We start from the raw sequence: 23,760 nt of genomic DNA on the forward strand, positions 1-23,760 counted from the left end.
ATAAATGGGAAGCAATTCTGAAGGATTGTGATATCTTATATTGGGAGGTGTAGGATCAGTGCCTCTGGTTTTGTACGATTGATTTTAAAGTTAGAAAGTTTGCTGAAGTCGTCTAGGAGCTCAAAGAGATGTAGTAGAGATCTCTGTGGGTTGGTGAGAGAGAATAGGCATGGCAAACAGATATTTTGTAATTACTGTCCCCAAAGGTTACCACAGTGATGGCCATCTACAGTATAGGCAGATTTTTGATGCTAGAGTTTCGATATACATAGCAAATAATAAGGGAGACAGAGGGAAACCTTGGCATGCACTGTTTGTTATGGTAGAAGGTTTAGAAGTGTGACCAGATGCTGTGGCCCTTCAGTTGGAGTAGAGATCCTGAATACCTTTAATGAATCCTTCTCCAAGACCCATCTTTTTCACTACCCTGAACATGAATTGCAATGATACCCTGTCAAAGGCCTTTTCAGAGTTCAAGCTCAGGGTCACTGTAGTAGGTCTCCTTGCAGTGTTGCTGTTCTGTATGGTATTAATAGCTCTGCAGATTGTAAGTGGATTTTTTAATTATGTTTTTGGTCTAAAATGCTCAGCAGTCTCTGTGACCACTGCACATTTTTAGCTTTGTACTGCAGATGAGAAATCTACACTAATGTCAAAATAATGTCTATTAAAGTTTTGCTCCACTTTTCCTTCACGTGAAAAAAAAAATTTGATAGAAAAACAAAGACAGATCAAGATAAAGAATCAAGGTTTAAACCTACTGTATGATCTACCACTGAAAATACCAAGATTATTTTATTAACACATATAGATTAAAACTTTGGTAACATCCCAGCAAAGAGGAAATGCATTCTTTATCATATGTTTTTCAGACATGTTACTTAACTTTTTTTTAGCGTAATACAATATAATGCAATTACATTATGATATGCAGGTACTCACCATTTTTCCAATCATCATGACGTAGGGTCCTAGGTATTTGTTGACACCAAAGATATCCAACACTCGAATGTACCAAAAAATTATATCTACGCAATAAATGACTCTTCCATAACCCATGTAGGGCTGGTTTTGTAGTCGAAGAATTGCTCCAATTATAAACACTAAAATAGCCACAAGATCTGTGATATTCCAGTATTCCTGGAGCCAAACCTTTACTTTCTGGCTCAGTTTTCCTGGTTCGGACATCAGAATCTGAAGATAAATAAGTGATAACAGGCAGATAAGTATGGCTTCTTGGACAAAAATAGAATTATGAAGTCCTATCAACCGTTTACTTAAGCTAATTTTATATATAAAAAAATAGTAGGATGTTTTCATTAGTACGTTTGAAGGTTATATTGTTCATGAACGTGTCAGGAGTAAAGAAACGAAGGCTCTTCCTATAAAATATGTGTACAAGACAATAACATCCCTTTCTTGGATACCTTTTCAAAATATTATATTTGAACATGATATTCAACATGGACAAATGTATTCAGATGAGTAAAATCGAACATATTATTCAAAATCAATATGGGATAATCTGAGGATGAAGCATACACTGCAAAAAACATTATGGTCATCAGTGTGAACGAGGAATATGTATGTCAGACTGATCCACAAATATAGGTTTAAAGTAATAACTAAATTCTATGACTAAATATTCAGTCACCCAATGATTTGCAGGACAATTATGTATATCGTGCAATGTTCTAGGCTGGGGGTGGCGAACTCCAGTCTTCAAGGCCCACCAACAGGTCAGGTTTTCAGGAAATCCCTGCTTCAGCTCATTCACTGAGTCACTGATTGAGCCACCAGGGCTGAGGCAGGGATATCCTGAAACCTTGAACTGTTGGTGGCCCTTGAGCACTGGCGTTGGCCACCCCTGACAATGTATAACCCCAGGGAGGCTACAGCACCCCTGCACTAGTTCCAGTCTCCATATATCCACTATATGAGAACAATGAAGCCTACTACTGTACACCTGTGCCGGCAGTCACGTGATTACACCCAAACTGACCCCTGATCTGTATCGTGGAACCTGATCTGTTGGTGGCCCCTGAGGACTGGAGTTGGCCACCCCTGTTTTAGGCAATGACTGTGCTGGTCTCAATTCACATGTCCTACTCAACAGAAAAAGTTAATGCTAAGGTTCCTGTGTTACTAGCTGAACTAAGAATGCATACTATAGCTTAGAAATCCAATGTACAGCTTAAAACAGTAGTGCAATGTAGATCCAATGTAAACAACATTTGAGAGATATACAGAAGGAGTTTATATAAAAGACAAAAAAAAAATCTGCTTTGACACACAGCAAAAAATAATAAAATTCTCAGTTGACGACATCGCAACTGAGGGTCAATGGTGATCAGGACACACTGTGGTCTGTGTGTAATATTTCCATGATAAAGGTCACTGTGGGACCTGAAACATTAACAGTTTTGTATTTCCTCAATTAAATGTACGTTTGTTTGCTACTTGCTTGATTAAGTGTCTGGAATTATGACTTTCTTATCACAATAGGCACTAATATGCTTCTTACCTCCCTTATTTTCTCTAGAGCAAGTGTCAAGATGTAAGAAATAACCACCCATTCTTGGACTGAAGGCCATCGCTCCATCTTCACCAAGATGATATAATTAAATAGCAATAAATATCCCAAGTAGGCAATCTGGAAAAAAAAAATAAAGCGTATATTTATACTCTTGCACTGTGATCGAATTGGCTTCACCCACATCAGCCGAGACCGATTGTCCAATTTCAACCTGGTGTATGTATTATCTATGGGGCTGTCAATAAGGTGGGGTTTGTTATTATGTTGGGTGGATGGCATTGCATGAGTCCAGGGTCATGTGAAACCTGCAAACACGCCTCAACAGAAACATCTACACAACACATCAAGGAACCATAAAAGTAAAAGGATCATTAATCTGCTATTCAAGCAATGTAGTATATCTTATCCAAAATAAGAAATGCCCTAATATGAAGTATGTGGTGGAAACCAAACTAGCCCTCCACACAAAGATGAACCACCACAGATACACAATATCTGACCCTGACACCAGAAGACCAGTTGGTCAGCGCTTGCAGCGTTTGCCATCTACTTCTGATTTATCTGTGTTACTGTCGTTCTAATTGGTAACTTCATCAATACACTGGAGAAAAGGATATGGAAACTAAAATACAAAAGTATTTTGGACTCTGCGTAAAACAGCTTTATTTTCTAATGCACTATGGAAACCTCTAACACCTGCAGCACCTGGTGTCTACAGCCCTATTCATACCTCGGTCTGTTTACACTAATACTTGAGGACCATACCCCTGCCTCAGGATATTTTTCCTTTCAACACCTCATTCATGTATATACTGTATACAACAGAGGATAATACCCCAGTACAGTATGCTAATCGTCTGAACACCTCATTCACAGATGAAGACCCCTGCTGTGATGAACCACCTGTGCTATGTACTTAAGCCTCCCCAGTTTAGAGATCACATCTGATACAGAGACAATTAATATGTTGGTCCATTAAAAGGTATAACAAAACCCATGAAGTATCCCACAAAACTTTAGATCTATGATGTTTATTTGCTACTTCTTAGCAACTTAGGATGTTTTCCATATATTTTTAGTTCATTGTCAGTACTTTGATTTCTAGCATTTCTAGCATTTCGCCTGCCACATTACTCAAGTTGCACAACAAATCCTGGGACAAAGAATTACAGAATTAGTAGACCAACTAAAAGACCGCAGTTAACGCATGTTCATGGTGTTATTATCTTAATAATCTGCCCCATGTAGGCATTAGAACATGCTTTGTAAGATCTGACTTGTAATATAATATTGTGGTGAAAAAGGCTGAGCACAGCAAAAAGAAGAAGGGCTGTAGTCAGGTAAAATGAATTATTTATTTATTAAAAAGGCATACCAGCCAAAATATTGCCAAACAAACAGGATAGATCCTCTTGCATAGTTACATAGTTACATATTACATAGTTACATAGTAGATAAGGTTGAAAAAAGACATAGGTCCATCAAGTTCAACCTATGCTAAATTTAGACAACAGATACTTTATCCTATATCTATACTTACTTATTGATCCAGAGGAAGGCAAACAAAAAACCCCCAGTATCATATCATCCAATGATATCTCATAAGGGGAAAAATAAATTCCTTCCGGACTCCAAGAATTGGCAATTGGATTAATCCCTGGATCAACATCCTTCCCATGTATACTTATTTGGTATATCCTTGTATACCTTTCCCATCTAAAAAGAAGTCCAACCTTTTTTTGAACAAATCTATTGTATCTGCCATCACAGTCTCCATGGGTAATGAATTCCACACTTTAACTGCCCTTACTGTAAAGAACCCTTTCCTTTGTTGCTGGTGAAATCTCCTTTCCTCCAACCTTAAGAGATGGCCCCGAGTCCTTAATACTGCCCGTGGGATGAATAGTTCTTTTGAAAGCTCCTTGTATTGTCCCCGAATATATTTGTATATAGTTATCATCAGTGGTCGACAAATCACCAAAAAATCTACTCGCCACACAAAAAAATCTACTTGCCGCCTAGTACCAAACGTGTGCTGCTTGGGCCAATAGGAGCTCGCCACGATGTTAAATCCACTCGCCCAGGGCGTGCAAATGTATAGGTTTGTCGAACACTGGTTATCATATCCCCTCTTAGACGCCTCTTTTCTAATGTAAATAAATCTAATTTAGCTAGCCTCTTCTCATAAGTTAGATTGTCCATCCCCTTTATTAATTTGGTGGCTTTTCTCTGCACACTCTAGTTCCATAATGTCTTTTCTTAGGATTGGTGCCCAAAATTGTACTCCATTTTCAAGGTGTGGCCTTACTAATGCTTTGTAAAGGGGCATAATTATGTTTACTTCCCTTCCATCCATTGCCCGTTTGATGCAAGATAAGATCTTGTTTGCCTTTGCAGCTACTGCATGACATTGGGCACTATTGCTAAGCCTGCAGTCTACAAGCACTCCTAAATCCTTCTCCATCAAGGATTCCCCCAATATATTTCCATTTAATTTGTAAGTCACCTTTTTATTCTTGCATCCCAAATGCATAACCTTACATTTATCAGTATTAAACCTCATCTGCCATTTACCTGCTCACGTTTCCAGTCTCTCCATGTCCTTCTGAAGAGAAATTACATCCTGCTCTGATTCTACAACCTTACACAATTTAGTATCATCAGCAAATATGGAGACTTTGCTCTCGATCCCAACCTCAAGGTCATTAATAAACAAGTTCCAGTACCGATCCCGATCCTCTGACGCATTTCTCGCTGTGGAGGCGCTTTATCTAAGTGCCTCCAAGGTGAGAAACGCATCAGAGGACCTATCCTGTTTGTCTGTCGATTTTTTGGTTATGCCTATTTAATAAATAATTAATGTTACCTGCCCCCAGCCCTACATCTTTTTGCTGTGCTCAGCCTTTTTCCCCACAATATTTTGACTCGGATTGAAGCACGCGCATCGGAACCTGGAATCAGGCTGCATTGCCTGCATTGGGAGTATTGCCATTTACTCTAGCATACAGCTGATTTATTCTATCTTCAGGCAGTGTGGTCATGGTATTTCCACTCACCTGGAACGGAGTAGCGGGAGACGACCTACGCGCCCTACGGGGGGGGTGCTGCGCCATCGCGAGGCCTTTCTTTGGGCGGCTGAGGTCACGATTCTTCCTCCCCTTGTCATCCTCCGCACGGAACATCAGGGGAGGAGGCTACCGCATATCCCACATACAAACCGGGCTCAACAGACAGACTATAGATCTATCTCATCACCATTTATTGCTCATAGTTCCAAACACTTTCCATATGAGATCTATACTGTATATTGAATTTATGTCATGAACTTGGCTATTCATATATTTCAACCACTTTGTTTTTGAAGCACCAATCAGGGATCCATTTCTCACATTTGGCTTGACTTGTAATATAACTTGCATGTCTTGTGCGATGTGCTATATTCTTCAGACTATGCAATAGATCTGCAATACAGGTAAACAATGTACTTACAGTGTAAAACCAGAACTTCACAATAGGCGCATTGTAGAATTCATAAATCTTTGTGCCTATCGGAATACTTCTTTGCTTCCTATTCCCATTCTCTTCATCCCCTTTCCTAGAGTTAGCGTCAGCATTTCCATCCTATAAATGGCAAAATACATGTTACTGCTGATACTAACATGGTAAATCGTTTACAAATGTTATACAATGTGCTTCTACTTTATTGCAAGCCCATTGTGTGTTGCTAAATGGGACTGACCGTGAAGATCTCTCTGGCAGCACATGGCTTTAAAGAGTTTAGTCTGTATTAACTCCTTTAGTGCCCTAAGGACTTATGTTGGACACCCGGATGGCTGGAACGCTGGAGGCCCTTATGATGTACCTTTTTGATCATTATGGGGCAATTGCAATCCAGTTTCTTGTTCCCTCCAGTGCTAAGGGGTTAACAGCATGTCTGAATGAAACTTGGAGTTTAACACATTTTATTTCTCACCATGTTCTCATCTTCTTTCTCTTTCCCTTCCTCATATTCCTTGGACGTATGAAATGAAAGGTCATCTTGGGATCGGAACTCCAAAAACAGAATGGTCGGTGGCAGAAGAATCCCCAATATCACCTAAATGCAGCAGGTGTGAACAATATCATTCTACTGTAGGACATAGGAATGTACAGTAGAACACATTTGTTTTTAATCTGGAGGAGGGTGGAAAGTGGGGGTATTTATTAGGGCTTTAATTCTGAGGGGGGGATTGAACCCACCAGAATTACTTACTAAAGTCTCCCAGCCACAAAACTAGGTCTAAACCAGTGAAAATAAATGCACTAGATTTAACAAAGGAAAAACTCAATTTGCTTTTAATGGGATTTCATTTCTCTGATATATCTGGTGCATTTTTTTGCTGTATTTGTGCAGAACGGAGACTTTAGTAAATAGACCTCAGTGTTTGATGGTGAGATTCATTCTGTGTGTACCTTGATCTTAATAGACTAAACAGGTACCCACGCTACAGCTAGTGAGGTAGCTAAAGTCGGTGGTGCTCCCTAGGTAAGGTAAGTATCAACACTAGAACAAGAAAAGAAACCTAGTTTGAACACTGTCCAGTCAATGTACATGAATTGCACCCGGTATCTGAACACCTTATGCTTAATATTATATAGCTCTACACCAGATATAGGACCTATAGAATATTTATTCACTATGGTATACACTATTATCTTACCATCATAAGGATACTTGCTGATAAAATAATTGATATATTCACTGTCTTTATGCTACTGGCCTCGCTCACATGCTCCTATCAGCATAAGGTGTTCAGATACTGGGTGCAATACATGTGAAAGCACCATACGTGTTATCACGAGTTTTCCTTGATTCAGGAGTATATCAGTGTCACATATTACAGTGAGATCCGCGTGCATAGCTCTTCATGCCTCTTGAAGGCTACGTAATGACTCCCTGGAGTTAGTGAGTCTATGTTGACATCAGTTAGAACCAGTACTGACCCATCATAAGCCAGATACGTTTTCAAATAGGGTATTGGTATTTTGTTCACTCCCTGATCCCCTATATATCTATGGGGGCACCAAGTTAAATTTACTTGCTTATACTAGTGGTGATTGTCTACCACACGCATCTATATTGATCCAGAGTCCTACTACAGCACTCTCCCTGGGATCACAGCTGCGGCCTTGTTGTTTTTTAATAACCAATATTTTAATATTCCTTGCTGACATAAAATTTGTTTTAAACCATACATTAATCATCCAGGTTGTCGAGAGAGTGCTCAAACTGGGGTTCTTTTCTTGTTCTAGTGGAGGAGGGAGGCGGGGGAGAGCACGTGGTCTCTAAGTGCAAGCATGTCCTTCTGCAACCATGTGACGACCCTTCACCATGACAATTCGACACTGAGTCGCCATAACGTGATGTCACATGATGCAAGGGCCCTGATTTTAGTATAACTAGTTTAGTATGAATTGCACATTATAATATATTTATTACATTATAAAAAATGTGGGGGGTCTGTCGGTCTGTCACTGTGTGTGTCTGTCGCTACAGTATGTCTGTGTATGTCTTTCACTGTGTCTATGTGTCTGTGTTTGTCTGTCTGTCTATGTGTCTCAGTGTGTTTCAGAGATACACACACACACACACACACACAAAGTCTCACCCCCAAATGCTACCCCCCACCGGCATTCAACTGGCTGGCTCCTAAGCTTCATATATTTTTGTCCGCTCCTGCTGTACGGTGTCTTCAGGTGCAGGAAGGTGTATTATGGCAGCGCAGCACTTAGTAAGTGGACACCACCCTAATCCTTCCACTATTATCCCCTGGCACAGCAGAGATAAGGTCAGCATCCTTTCTTATCAGGGACAATGTGGAGGAACTGAATATCACCTTTCTCCCTTTCCCTCCAAACATCTCAAACTCTCTTCACCTCTTCTAATAGTGTACCAGGGGCCACCAAGTACCCCAGAGATAGGAGAGTACCACCTACAAGTGATATGGAGACCAGGAGACCGGGAGTACAATGAGGTAGACAGGATAGAGTTTATCCTCTGTGAGAATCTAGTGCAGATCAGGGGATTGGACTTTTCCCCTTATTTTTGAATATAGTTTTTGTTTTACAAAGTACCTTAAGGCCTGGGTTTTTCCTCATGCGAAGACGTCCCATCCACATATCTGTTAATAGCATTTGGCTGCAAGTGTGGGCTATGAAGTCTCTGTGTTTGGCAGCCACAGCAAGTTTTAAACAGGTTGAGTTGCTCCAGTTTTTCAGCTCATAGGTCAAGAGTTTCATGGCAACCTGCTCATCATGTTTATAAGACTGATCTAGCAACTCCACAGCAAGCTGACTAAAGTCCCTAAAGAAAGGGAGAATTGGCCTTAAGACAGTAGCACTTACATGGAGCTCTTTGTGGCCTCCAGAAGGATTATTTTCATCAACTAAACATTTTAAATGTTACCATATTCATTAATACCTACACTGCCAAAAGGGCAAACAATACATCCCATATTTAGTTATCGGTGATAAGACTGGCACCGAAAGACACCTCACTTGAATGGGCCATACGGTGTCTTCCTGCAACAGTCGGTGTCTTATGGAGTAGCACTGGTCCCAAAATGGGCCTATACTATATGCCTTCACTGTGGCTTTGCTAATAAAAATAATTATATGAGTGCAGTGTGACATCAATTTACATTGACCGATTGTTTTGAAACATTTAGGTCCAGCTCCATAAAGCTGTTAAACCACTTATCATGGCGTTAACCTAACTTATTGTCACACTAAGACTATCTGCGCATCTTCAAAGGACAATAACATAACACTAAGCCATATTTTCTCCTCTAGAGAGCATAGCGTTAATTATAACAGACGTTAGTGATAATGGCATGCGAATGAGAAGTTATCATAACATTGTATATCCACTAAAGTCCGTAAAGTTTAATGTGGGGACTTAACATAATGTTATTTCAGTTATACCTAAACTTGCCATTACACCCACCCGAACACTGAACTAGGGCAGTGTCTGGATGGCTGTTATACCACAGTTAGGTATAATTGAAAATACATAGCATTATTTCTCAATGTTATGTTCTTTTCCTCTCACTTCACTTCAGCTAAGGCCATATTTCTGAGTCTGGATAAGAGTAACGCCAAGACTGGCACAACGTCCTTTTATTGGAAGATAACGCAACGTTATGATGCAATCAAGTGACGTTAAGTCTATGAAAATGAGATGTCGTTTGGATGTTGTTTTGTATATAATTAACTTTGAAGATAGCAAGATAATAAAGGAAACATAACGCCCATTTCTGTTTTAGGTAATGTCACTTTATGAACCCTGATTTAACGGACCTTTGTGGCTCTGGTCCGTTATGGATTATTATGATTATCATTATGATAAAGTTGGTAAACTTTTGCTACGTATTGTTCAAAATGCAGTTTAAAAAAAAAAAATGACAATTTTTTTTTATAATTCTTTTGGACTCTTCTCTTAAAAAAATAAAAATAAAACAATGAGTGAGCAGATGTTACCCAAGCATTCTGCAGCTCTATGCTTGTACCAAAAAATACATTAGCACCATAACTTTGAAATATTTTGCACCCTAACAAGGTAACCAAGACTGAGTATTGCCAGGTGCATAGACTGTGATGTAAACGCCTTAAGAGCCGGGCAAGGAGGATTACCTGTATGTAATTATTATGCAATGGTCAAATCTCTGTACCCGCATTCCACCGCTCTGCAGAATATGTTGGCGTTTACAAATAAACAATAATAATATCTATCTATCTATCTACATATATTGAGAACTATGTATTAACGTCTCCTACTGTAGTCACAAAAGTGAGTTAAAAATGCCATCAGACTTATCAAAAGACAAATCCCATTTAACGTTATGAAGATTTGTGTTATACTTTTTTTTTTTAACAAAGTTGGTATTATGTTTTTTTCTCAGTTTTCAAGTCTGGAGACTTTGATATAGAAACTCTATACATATTAGTGTGGACATAGGATCTAAATTCCACTTACATTATTCCCTAAGATAGACATTTTATGAAACACGTAGTTCAAGAAAAACACAATATTATGTTGAAGATTCTAACACAGAACACTAACTTTGAGTTGTTGTCTAGGTCCTGGGAGATGTCATCAACAAGCTCACTCTCTGAAGACTCATGAGCCATGGATTTGTACAGTTTGCATGCAACAAGGGCCTTCGCCATGGTCTCCTCCCCGCGCTGCCATAGAAAGAGTGCCATCTTTTGCCGCTTCATCAGCACGGCCCATACCATTAGCTCGTGGAAGGGGTACTGGAACCGGCTAACCTCGGGGTCATCCACATCGATGTCTATTTCTTCCTCCTTTTTCTTCTTCTTTTTTTTTTTTCCTTTATTTGAAGTCTCATCATCCTTTAAAAAGGAAACTGGAGTTAGCCCATTCATTGACAGAGGGGACTGCCACGCATTGTTTTGTCAAATGACGCCGCGGACGTCACCAACGTGACTTCGCACGGCGTCGCGTTGCCATGGTAACACAACATCACGATGGCATTTTGCGTTGCGACATCGCGTTGCCATGGCAACAAGACGCCGTGTGACATCCCATTGGTGTCGTCCGAGGCATCATTTGATGCTGCGGTCCGTAAGGAGGAGAGGGGTGGCAGGTAAGGAGACGGCCACAACAGTTAAGTGCCTTCCCATCAGGCCCAATAGGCCAGAGAGCGCGGCAAAAGTATATGGGTGCGGAGAATTTTGCCGCCCTCGGCCCGGGTTTAACGGGAAATCCACCACTGTATAATAAACTCCCTAGAAGCTGGGCAGGAAAGGTTTCACTAATTTAGGTAACCTGACGTTATTTGCCCTGATTTAACAGAGCGTAGTGCATCTAGGCAACAGACAGCAGCATGCTAAAATAACAAGAGAAGGATTACTGAATATTACAGGCAAACAGACTGTGGGAGAGTTACAGTTTACATACGGAAAGGTGCAGATGTAGCCAGATTAAGGCCCGTAATATAGTGGGCACACTTGGTGCGCCGTGCGCATGCGCGGCACTTATAATTGGCTGTGGTTAGCCAGCCTTTCTATAATAGGGCCGCGCATGGCAGTGAGCGTGGACCGCCCGACAGGGGGGAAGACAGGGAAAAGTACATTTTCTCGCCGCTACAGCCGCTGTGATGTATGTATGTATGTGTGTATGTATGTGTATGTGTGTAGTATGTGTATGTGTGTATATATATTTATAAACATTGTACAATAAAAATAATTTTTATTCATACATGTCGTTTTTTTTTCTATTTTAAAAATATTATTTAATAAATTATTAACTCATACAATCTATACACACACACACACACACACACACACACACACACACACACACACACACACACACACACACACACACACACACACACACACACACACACACAGTTACCCAGTGACACACACACACACACACAGTACCTTCCCAGCCTGTCGCTCCCAGCAGCACGAACCGTACACACAAAAAGTGTGCGTCACGTGTACACACTTTCGCACATGCGCGCCTGGACCTACTATAGAACAAGCCTAGCATTCTTTGGGACCATGGCAGCGACACCATTTTGCATTCCCATTGCGGTGGCAATACTAATGAGAGATTTCATTTCTCCACGGCTTGATGGGAGAGCAGGACCACAGCAGAATGTAATTGCAAGACCATAAAGTATACAGCTATAAACTATTTTGATAAATTGCTGCTAGGAGACAGAGGATGAGAACTCCCCTCTTTGCATTATAATATTGCCTTAGTACATGAATCTTATTATTCTACTCTATAAGCTCTGATACAATATGTAAACACATGCATTTATACTATTTATGCAAATAGTTGTTGTCTATTTACTATATTGATCATACTGGTAAAACATGCTAGAAATGCTAATGGCAATAAATTGGTTGAATACAAAGATACTTGAACAATGTAAATGATGCTTGAAGATTATATGCATATGATGCACTAATGAAAATTGTTAGAATATTTCAATATATTCAAAATAACAAACTTACCTCCATCCCTAAAAGCTTTAGAGCTTTCGGCTGCAAGAGGAAAAAAACAGACACTGAATTACTATATAATAATAATATAAAATAACGATTGCCTCTTTAAACCAAAGTTCTACAGAATGTTCAAGACGAGTCTAGGCAATCAACCTCCATTTCACCCACACAAATCCATATAACTACACCATTGTTTGTAAACTAATCCTAAAAGTGCAATCCATAATCATGATAAAAAAACACAATTCTATTAATTTAACCTTTTTATCAAGCTTTTCTTATGCTTTTCCTACGCTTTCGAGACTGCAGAGATCCGCAGATGTCATCAAATGAAGAGTCCTCTGCAGTTTTGAAAGCTTATGCAGAAGACAGCTTTGTATGATTGATACAGTATGCCGATCCAGTAATGGATATCCCAACCCATGAAGTAGCTTACTCTTTGTGAGACAAATACAGTCACTAGGATCCTTCAAAGACTTATGCTTTACACAACAATTCCATCCTACCCTTCCTATGTTGTTTTTCAGGTCATTTTCAAATTGTACCAAATACAGAAGACTTTACACTGCATTTGATCTCAGACACGCTATTAGAGAGTGTTGGGGTTCCTTACAATGCATCTGATCACAGACGCGCTGTTAGAGAGGGTTGGGGTTCTTTACAATGCATCTGATCACAGACGCGCTATTAGAGAGGGTTGGGGTTCCTTACAATGCATCTGATCTCAGACACCCTATGAGAGAGGGTCGGAGTTCCTCAGAATTTCACAATATAATTATAGGGTTCCTTAGCCAAAGATTGGTTGAACACCACTGCTGTAGTCTGTAGCATGACTTCTCTCATAGGAAGTAACTTTTCGGTTTATTAACTGAATAATCATAGAGTAATTTGCAAAGTAAAAGCAAAATAGAGGGCGAATATTTTAAAATGACCCAATTCCCCGTGTTTTTGTACAAAATCTTGTTGAAAGGAATATACACCCCCTTCCTGGCACAGGGGCTAATAAATGCTCTATGTACAGACATTTATCTTCCCAAGTTCAAACTCTGGCCAGGGTGGACATATCCAGGTAATTACGAGTCTGTTCAGAAGCCTAGAGATTTGGCTCATCAGAACTAAATGCTATCCTTACCCTCTTTTGTCCAAACAGGTTATTGTATAGGGTCCGGAAGGTCTTTCGTGTATAGTGACAGCGGTAGGCTCCACCCATGAGGTATTCAAGAACAAGGCCAATATCAATCAAACTGACGTGATAATCTGGTGGAAGGTTACCCTGCCAAAAACACAATCTTTTCAGTGACATGATAAACCTATGATTAATATATAACTCTTTACTATGCAACAATTCTACATTAAAATGACAATAATCTATCTTTTTTTTTTGCAACAATGTTATGATTAACTGGAATATTTAACTGTTAAATATGTGCATTACATCTTAAATAAAACTATTCACCATAATTGTATATGGATTATTTGATGGTATTCATATAGGGACATATATTTAACTATTCAAAATTGTGCTATAAGATTACTATTAATGTACATGTAAGAGTGTTTTCCCAGATAACACAACATATCAGAGTATAACCCAGGGTTGGCCCAGTATATCAGAATATTTCCCAACATAGCACACCAGAGAGAACAATAAGGTCTGTTATATTTGTCATATTGCTTATTAAAAAAACAATGACCGTATGAAGCCTGAAAAGACAATGGGATCTCTCTATCACTGCACGGAAAAGTGTGCTATAGTGCAAAGCATTTTGTTTCTTTACTAGTATGCCTGAGTCAGGGCCCAATTAACTGTCGCAGTGCTTTCATCTCTGGCAGTGAAGAGAGTCAACCTACTGTATGACAAACTATGATAATGAAAAATGGTGCTGACGAGACGACAGTTTCAGGAGTAGAGATGTTTCAGGAGTAGAGATGTGTGACACTATCCAAAATGCAGCTGCAAACATTCTACAGTTTTCTTCCCCAAATTCGCTTCTTTGCGAGATGTTACTGTTTCATTTCGCAATCTTTCAGCGAAAAATCGCCGGGCAGCGAGCAAAACATAATGATTTTAAGGAATTTCGCAAATCGGCATATTAAGTGGTATTTCAATACACTCTGGCGCTTATTCTGTAAGGTGCGACAACACAGAGGACTTTAACGGGGCTTTTCATGCAATAGCCCATCATCTGCACTATCGCACCGTACAGATTAAGGGCCTATGACTTAATGCTTCGCACATCGTTTGCGAGTGACTAAAGTTACTTGTGAACTTGGGTGAAAGTTTAGCAGATCTCTAGTGGTGAATAACATGGTTAACCCCTCTGTGGCCTGCAATTTGTTCAACAGCATTGCAATATGTCGCCGAAGTCTCTGGCAGCTGAAGGGTTAAAGGTTAATTGGATGTTTGGGCCAGATTTCAAAACCAATCTAAAAATGAGCACAATGGCCCACGTACCTATATACACATCCAATCCTTCTTAGGCTGAGTCCATAGGGACTTCAGCCGTGCGGATTTGAAGAAGGTTAGATTCACTAAGGGGGGACAGAAAGCATTAAACATTATAATCACTGGAGAGTCCCAATAATGTTTTTTTCTTGTCTATTTGATTTGAAATATATTTGAAACGGTATTGATTCATATTACCCAAAGGTGACTTTTGATGGAGTAAAAGACATTATAGTGGGATCCTGTGGTATGTTTTATTCAACAATACTAATAGTCCCATATGCCCATAATCCTTTAGTACTGGGACAACAGCAATATACAACAGTCTCTTCTAGTATCGAGAACATTACTTTTGCTTTTTCTACACTACGGTAAGTGCAATAGTATTATTATATACTTCCATTCACCCACTCAAAATGTATGACACCTGACATATACTGTATATTCAGAGAACAAAGAGGCCCTAATGCTACATTCAATATGACAAATGATATAGTTAATTACTATATGTTTTTTTCTTTTCATAAGTATGGGTCATTTAGTTGAATCCTTTGGCCAAAACATGTCAAGATTTTAACAATGTAAAGGTACAAAGCTCTACCTTGATGTGGTTGGAGGCTTGAAATGTTTTGGACAAAGGATTCACTCAAATGACCCAAACTTCTGAGAAGAAAAAAAACAGATAGTAATGAACTTGATAATTTGTTATATTGGATGTATGAGATGGGCTTCTTTGTGTATTGCTGTATACTTTAGGTCACTATCCCAGTAGCACTCCAATCAACACGAATATATATATATATATATATATATATATATATATATATATATATATATATATATATATATATATATATATATAGCTCAACAAACTAGGGCAAAACACACTTGTCCCCCTCCAAAAGTAACTCCCTCCCACCCAAAAGTAACTCCCCCATCCCCCTCACGACTCTTACCTGAGGCGGGGTCCAGCGGCGTGGTGCGGCGATCTCCGTCTTCTCCCCTGCAAATTGTAATGTTTCCCCTGCAGGTCCTGAAAAAATGGTCATTTGACGCAGTGTTTTCATGGCAATGGGACGCCGTGACGTAATTTGATGCCGCACGGCCATTTTTTCAGGGCCTGTAGGGGAAATATTACAATTTGCAGGGGAGAAGACAGAGATCACCGCACCACGCCGCCGGACCCTGCCGCAGGTAAGCACTCAACAGCTGTCAAAATGCTCTCACCCGTGGCGTGCGGGCGAGTGCATTTGTCAAGCCATGTGTGTATATATACACAGTATATATATAATGCAGTGGGTTTGGGTTTTGTGCTTGCTAAGACTGTGTGTGTCTATATATTTCCAGAGGGCCATAGATGATTATTATATCTTGCCTATGGAAGTACTAAGCATTCATTGGATATATTATATGCTACAATCTTGATAAAGCAATTCACCTCTGTGTTAACCCAACCGAATCCCCTAGTCAGCCGCTGCATGAGAGTGAGGCACAGGTGAGCAATGGAAAGCAAGGAGGAGATGTTAAACAGGCACAGGTGAAAAGTGACAAACAGACGAGAATTCATGCACAGAAGACAATGCACAGTATGAGTAATGCCATGGATAATGAACACAATCAACATTGTACATGTTGGATCTGCAATGGAGAATACATATATATACGCAAACATATATCATGCTAATAATCATATATTGGATAACAGGAAAACCTTTTTCCATCTCCGCCCTTTGTGTATGAATCCTTATGTATCCGAACAATGGGGTTGACGCATCAAGCCAAATATGGACTTTCCTCTTACATATGAATGTATCAAAATGTATCAAACTGCGTCTTTTTTTTATTTTGTATTTGCGTTAAAACAATCCACCCGGCCTAAAGGCACATAACCGTTTGGGCGTCAAATAGAAGAAAATGGAGCAAAGTGTAAAAACAAACGTATATTCGAACTTTCTGTACATTGATACAGAACATCCCCCCACTCACCCAAGTATCAGTAGGAATTTACTTAGTTAAGTATTAATTATTGTAGAAACCTAAATGGAAACACCATTCAGTCATATAAAGTACCTTCATTCTAAAGTATCCATAGTTATTTTTTTTACTTCATTTAATAGAGTGGAAATCCTGCAGCTAACTAGTGTATCACTGACAAGAACTTGAATATTGTTGTAACTATTTTGTCAGTATTATAGCATTTGCAACAACAACAAAAAAACAACCCAGGAAGCATTGCAATCTCAGTGACTGCTTAGAGCCTGCCAAAAATGGATTTTTAAAATATTGGAACGTAGAGGTCCTTTAGCGCTGAACCACGCTACTTTCAGCTCCGGGGACCTCCTGGTTCCCGAGATACTTATAGTTTGAGGTATTGGGGTGGCCCGAGGTTGTGCAACAGGAAGCCGCGGTTGTGCAACAGGAAGCCGCAACGTCCTCCGCTGTGGCTTCCTATTGGCCCGCGGTTTGCTGACTATTTTGTTTCCCGAGAACAAATAGGAAACCATGGCAGCTGAAGACAGCACAGCTCCGGAGGACTCCAGAGCTGAAGTACTGTCCAAAAAATGAATACTGTACATAATAAAACATTTGTTTTTTTTAAATAAGCCAGAAACCAGGATTGCTGCTTTAAGATGCACAGAATATTTTACCCCAAGTGTCAAATGTACTTAAAATTCTTTTACTTTTTAGAGAATACAAATAGAGCAGAATTGAGTCCGTGCTGTGTTCTGCCTTATACAGTATACAGTAGTGCTACCTTTGTGAGATTTTCAATCTTCACAATCTCGCTAGTAAATGCCGAAAGCTTTGGGAAAGTTAGTAGCGGAGTCATTAATGGCAATTATTAAAAAGGTCAAAGATATCCATCTTTGCCTGTGCTTTGCCACTGTGTAAACATTGTTGAATTACAGCAGTCGAACCCCAAATGCTCTCAGGCGCAGAGCGGTCAGCAAATCATCAGGCAATGAAAGGTTTAACAAAAACGGAGTCATTTCTGTACCAGATGAACAGAAAGTTAGGAGGAAAGTATGCTCAGACTGTAGATAAGCAATTGTTGTCAAATTTGCTTAGCAACATTTTCCGGTGTTTTTCTACTAAATGTCACGTTTTCGAAACAAATCTTCGCAAATGTATCACGTTGTTCAGAATTTCGCCAGTTTTGGGCAGGGCTGCGCTCTCTCACGCTGGCCACAATTTGGTGACACGATCGAATGTTTGCAAAATTGATCACGCTAAATCAACGGTTAATTTCTCAGGGTTCGCAGTCTCATTTATGTATAGAAACGACAAATAGGTCACTGGATGGGAGGAATTTGTCAAGTTGATTTTCGTACGTTTAGAAAAAAAAAAGTCGTCACATAATAAAAATGCATATGTACACCGTGAGAACTATACAAAATCAAATCTAAAATAATAGAGATATCAATGTTTCTATATAATGTGATATATATTTATATTTCTCCTCTAAGGAAGCAATCATCATGGATTTGAGCTGTCTTTTTAACACTGGAGGCTTAAGAGCATTACGATTGGTTCATAAAATACCTCAATCATTTTTACATTGTGCATCTCCACTGCTGTTCGATTACATTGCTTTATATTTGGAGTGTATATATATATATATATACATGCAGCATTGCATTTGCTTATATGGGCTCAATGTAAATGGATTTCAGGCAAAAGGTGACATAGTGTGTGCTCATTTCCATGCCATTTCCCAGAATCCTTTGCTGCAGTGGGAGCACTGTATGCTAGGTGATAAAGGTTGAAAGGCAGGGTTGCAGACCTGTCTAAGACATGTGCTCACAAGTGATATTCTTTATTGGCTATATGCTAACGGTGGAGGTTTTTTGTTGCCTTTTTCACCCACCATAACATAAAATGTATGTATGTATATATATATATATATATATATATATATATATATAGCGTCACTTTCAATTATTTAGCACAGACCCCTCAGGAGCTCTCAGATTTCCCATTTGTCCTGATATATTTGGATAGTTAAAAAAACAAATATTGTAGCCTGCCCTGAACAATTCTGACATCACACGTTTCTAACAGCTCTTGCAAAAACAACTTGTCTTTTTCTGACGTGTAAAAGGCGGTATCCGTGGTTTTTCAGTGCGCTACGCGGCCCACCTTTTTCACATCTCTTACAAGATAATGGAGAGTATTTGTTGGCCCCAATCTCTGAAACAGAAATAAAAAGAACTTGTTAAAAATACTAAACCCTTAACATTCATGCTGCGGCTGTGGCTGCGGCAGCGGCTGTGGCTGCGGCAGCGGTACTTACCTCCACAGGTAGGCACTTTACCGCCTCCTTGCTGCCTTCCTCCTTCTCCATTGAAATCCCAGCGTCAAATGACGCAGCGGACGTCACGAATGTGATGGTGCACGGCACCGTGTTGCCACAGTAACGCGCCGAAACGCATTGTGACATCACGTTGGTGACGTCCTCTGCGTCATTTGACGCTGGGATTCAAATGGAGGAGGAGGGCGGCAGCAAGGAGACGGCCACCACATGTAAGTGCATTCCCATCAGGCCCGATAGGCCTCAGAGCGCAGCAAATGTATATGGGGGCGGACATTTTTGCCACCTCAGGCCCCGTCCTAACGGGAAATCCACCACTGCATGTATGTACAGTTTATATCATTTGATGTGTATAGCACCAGCAATGTGCAAGTGTTTTACAAAACAGACGTTGGAATACGTTGAAATGTAATAAAATAAGTGCCTCACACATAAAATGACATGATATTATAAGCAAAGAACAGTGGGAGCCGTGTCAGTCCTTTCTTCCATGTAGTAACAAAGGAGAGAGTAGGTGGTATGATTGTAGCTTGTAACATTTCCCTTAAATCCCTCTCCTTGCTCCCCATCAAATTTCAGATCACCTGCAAAGTTCTTCCTTACCATTAAGGCTCTCCACTCGTCTGCTCCTTCCTACAGATCTGCTTTGATGTCTCGCTATGCCCCTGTCCATCCCCTACACTCTACACATAACTGTCTCGTTCCAACCCCTTTCACCTCTACAACTCTCCATCGCCTTAAATCCTTTTGCCTCACTGCCCCCTCCCTCACACTTAGTACAGTATACACCAAGCACCCTCTCTCCCCACCTTGAAGACAAACCTGAAAACCAACCTCTTAAAGGAAGCATTCCAAAAACTTGGACTCATGGCTATTGTCCCACAGTCACTCCTGCCAAGCACTGCCATCTACTGCACTTATTCCCTCACCTGCTGTCTCTGTAAATCTCCCAACATTCCACTTAGATTGTAAGCTCACTTTCCTATTGTCTGACTTTGTTGTGCTTATTGTATTAAAATTCCCTATACTGTATTGTCTTTGTAAAACATTGAGTACACTGTGGGCGCTATATAAATAAAGATATACCTACATATATACATATCAACTACTTGTTGGTCCAATAAAAGATATTGTACCACTTACGCCCACTTCCTCCTTTGTTACTACATGATATGAATTCCTGCTACAGAGAGCTTACAATCGGTGTAAATCAACATAGTATGAAGGGCTGTGAAGTCAATGTGAGTTTTTGGCAGATTACAGCATGAACGGTGGCTCCTATATTGAGTTACACCCTAAGGGTATTTGTGGAGCAGGGCCTTTGTGGAGCAGGGCCTTTGTGGAGCAGGGCCTTTGTGGAGCAGGTTCTTATGCCTTTAATTGGACCCATATGAAAAATTATATATGGCTTCTTTTTTTAACAAGTCTGCTTTTAAAACCACAAAAAGTATTTTCCCTGTATGTGGCATCATGCAAAAGATGGATCTATTATTTCAACATTGGTCAAATAATCACATTTCTTTTCTTGCGCCCAAAATGGACACTTTGTTAAAAATGCTCTATAAATGCTGTATAAACATAGTTCCAGGCTGATGCCAGGCATAGCTTATCTGAGCCAGAAACATTTATTTCTTGTATAACCGAGGAGAAGTGAGAAGAAAACATAATTCTGATTTAGATTGTACATAAAATGGATGTGAATGGAATAATTTTGCAGTGAGAGTCTCTTACTAAATGAAACTGACATTAAACTGGAAGGTAATTAAACACTGAATGCAATTAGAGAAGATATGCATCAAATAAAACTCTTTATACAGGGACGCCAAAGAATATTATGGTCCATATTTACTAAGCGGTGCTCTATCCTAAGACACTTTCCCATGCCAGAAGACCCCTTACGGCCCCAAAGTGTCTTCCAATGCTCAAAGGTGTCTTGTGGAATAGGACAGGTTAGTAAACATATACCTTTGTCTTCAATGCTAAGAGAGTAATTCGTCAGGTGTGTCACTTAAGTGTTAATGTATCAAGCAATTCGCTTTGATTTAACGCAGGCCTGCGCAACGCCAGTCCTCGAGGGCCGCAAACAGGCCAGGTTTTCAGGATAACCCTACTTCAGCACAGCTGGCACAATTAGTAGCTAAGTATAACTGAGCCACTAATGGAGCCAGCTGTGCTGATGTAGGGATATCCTGAAAACCTGGCCTGTTTGCGGCCCTTGAGGACTGGAGTTGTGTAGGCCTGATTTAGCGGATACCCACAATAGCAAGTATTACTGGGAGTCAGTAGCAGACGTTTGGGGGAGTTTAGCCCTTCAAAAGTCTCTTCGGACTGTGATATGAATCTTTGCTAAGTCACAGCAACACACTCACTGTATTGTAAAGTTCTTCGAGACGAGGAATAGTAAGAAAACGTTGCATGTTGACTCCGTTCTCGATTAGGAGCTTTACAAAATCCACTCGATCTAGAACTAGGGCATCCATCATGGCCTGCTCTAAAGAATTCACCTGGGAAAGACACACAGATTTTGAAAGTACATACTAAGTTTAAGGAAAAACTGCAGATCATCTCTGAGACACTGTGATAACTCATTTTTAAATAGCTGTACATTAAAGAAAATGCAATTTGTTAAAAAGGTTTACTTGGGAGCTAAGGAGATAAGTTCTGTAATAGTCAAATCTTATACTTAATAGTCAAGGACTCAATTTCTACATGCTCAGTACCACAAGATTGGCATAAAGCCGATGTGGTACCTATGTTTAAAAAGGGAGCTAGATCACAACTGGGGAATTACAAACCTGTAAGCCTAAGAACAATAATGGGGAAGGTACTTGAAGGTTTAGTATGGGATAATATTCAGGAATACCTAATGGAAAACAACTTTATTAGTGATAGTCAGCATGGATGTATGAAGGCTAGATCATGCCAAACTAACCTTATTAGTTTCTTTGAGGAGGTAAGTAGGAATTTAGACCAGGGTAATGCAGTTGATGTGGTCTACTTAGATTTTGCAAAGACTCTTGATACAGTTCCACACAAGAGGTTAGTGTACAAAATAAAGCATGTTGGACTCAGTAAAAATATTTGTACCAGGATTGAAAACTAGTTGAAGGACAGACAACAGAGGGTTGTCGTAAATGGAACTTTTTCAGGGTGGGCTAAAGTTGTAAGTGGAGTACCTCAGGGATTGGTACTGGGACCCCTGCTTTTTAACTTGTTTATAAATGACCTTGAGATTGGCATAGAGAGCAAAGTCTCCATCTTTGCTGATGACACAAAATTGTGTAAGGAAGTTGAATTAGAGCAGGATTTAATTTCTCTCAAGAATGACTTGAATAGACTGGAAACTTGGGCAGGTAAATGGCAGATGAGGTTTAATACAGATACATGTAAGGTTATGCATGTGGGAAACAAGAATAAACAGGCAATTTACAAATTAAATGGGGATAAATTAGGAGAATCTTTGATGGAGAAGGATTTAGGAGAGCTTGAAGGCAGCAGGCTTAGCAATAGTGCCCAAAATCATGCAGTAGCTGCAAAGGCAAACACGATCTTATCTTCCATTAAACGGACAATTGATGGAAGGGAAGTAAACATACAGCAATTATGCCCCTTTATAAAGCATTAGTAAAACCACACCTGTGCTGACGCAGGGATTTCCTTAAAACCTGACCTGTTGGTGGCCCTTGAGCACTGGAGTTTGCCACCCCTGCTTCAATCAATCTGGTGCAGTTATTTTGCCCCAACTGTGACAGCCAGAAGACTTTAGTAAATAACCCCCTTTGTAATTGAATGTAGAGTACCTAAATTAGCATGTGACTCTTCATCAGGACAATGGTATCAACATGTTAGCTGTTTATCGGATATATCAAATCGGATCAAAATAAAAATATATTTTGATATATTTGTTTGCCTCTGGATTTATATGTTTTCTTTGACTAATTACCTTTTTTTGTTATTCCCTTGCTATTAGATTTTAATATATATTCTGGAGATCTCCAGTATAATATAAATTACTGCAGAGAGTGAGGCTTTCATGTTCCCTACACAGAGCAGTTTAAGTGAGCAAAGAAGAACCCACCCAGTTAAGAAGCTCAATCTTTCTTGGATCGGTCTCTTCCTCGGGTTCCTCTTTGCCTTTGCCTTTCTTCTTTCCTTTACCCTTCCCTCTGGGGGCTTTAGCTTGGGCAGCGGGTGACCGCTTTTCTTTGTCTTGCGCTGACCCGTCAGTTGCTGTAAGGCTTCCTAAAGGCTGACAACATAGAGTAACACAAGAAAACGGACGTCAATGATTCCACCAAGATAGTAAACATAAGAGGTGGCATCAAAAGATCGTCACATGCAATGTCAACAGATGTTTGTGACAATCGGGGAAATGAAAGCCCTGTTTGCTCTACCACGTTCTGCAATGAGGCTTTCTGTACTACTTCAGTTGATAAATTA

General features: G+C 39.8%; 1 protein-coding gene across 15 annotated transcripts in view; it reads right to left on the reverse strand.

The window, feature by feature from the left end:
• TRPM1 (transient receptor potential cation channel subfamily M member 1) overlaps positions 1-23,760 on the reverse strand; it is a 177,811-nt gene that overhangs the window by 25,645 nt on the left and 128,406 nt on the right. For 11 of the 15 annotated variants that reach the window (XM_075575877.1, XM_075575874.1, XM_075575879.1 and 8 more), the window contains exons 11-22: positions 23,399-23,569; positions 21,690-21,824; positions 19,149-19,199; positions 16,447-16,482; positions 13,695-13,835; positions 12,572-12,601; positions 10,638-10,930; positions 8,651-8,879; positions 6,510-6,632; positions 6,026-6,157; positions 2,525-2,653; positions 943-1,194 (exon numbers count right to left, since the gene is read on the reverse strand). In XM_075575877.1, the coding sequence (XP_075431992.1) occupies positions 943-1,194; positions 2,525-2,653; positions 6,026-6,157; positions 6,510-6,632; positions 8,651-8,879; positions 10,638-10,930; positions 12,572-12,601; positions 13,695-13,835; positions 16,447-16,482; positions 19,149-19,199; positions 21,690-21,824; positions 23,399-23,569 (1,722 nt within the window). The remainder of the gene's footprint in view (positions 1-942; positions 1,195-2,524; positions 2,654-6,025; positions 6,158-6,509; positions 6,633-8,650; positions 8,880-10,637; positions 10,931-12,571; positions 12,602-13,694; positions 13,836-16,446; positions 16,483-19,148; positions 19,200-21,689; positions 21,825-23,398; positions 23,570-23,760) is intronic. The other 4 variants (XM_075575875.1, XM_075575871.1, XM_075575869.1 and 1 more) reach the window with 1 other exon arrangement.

This window comes from Ascaphus truei, chromosome 18 (genome assembly GCF_040206685.1).
Source record: "Ascaphus truei isolate aAscTru1 chromosome 18, aAscTru1.hap1, whole genome shotgun sequence".
In the NCBI taxonomy this organism is placed as follows: domain Eukaryota; kingdom Metazoa; phylum Chordata; class Amphibia; order Anura; family Ascaphidae; genus Ascaphus; species Ascaphus truei.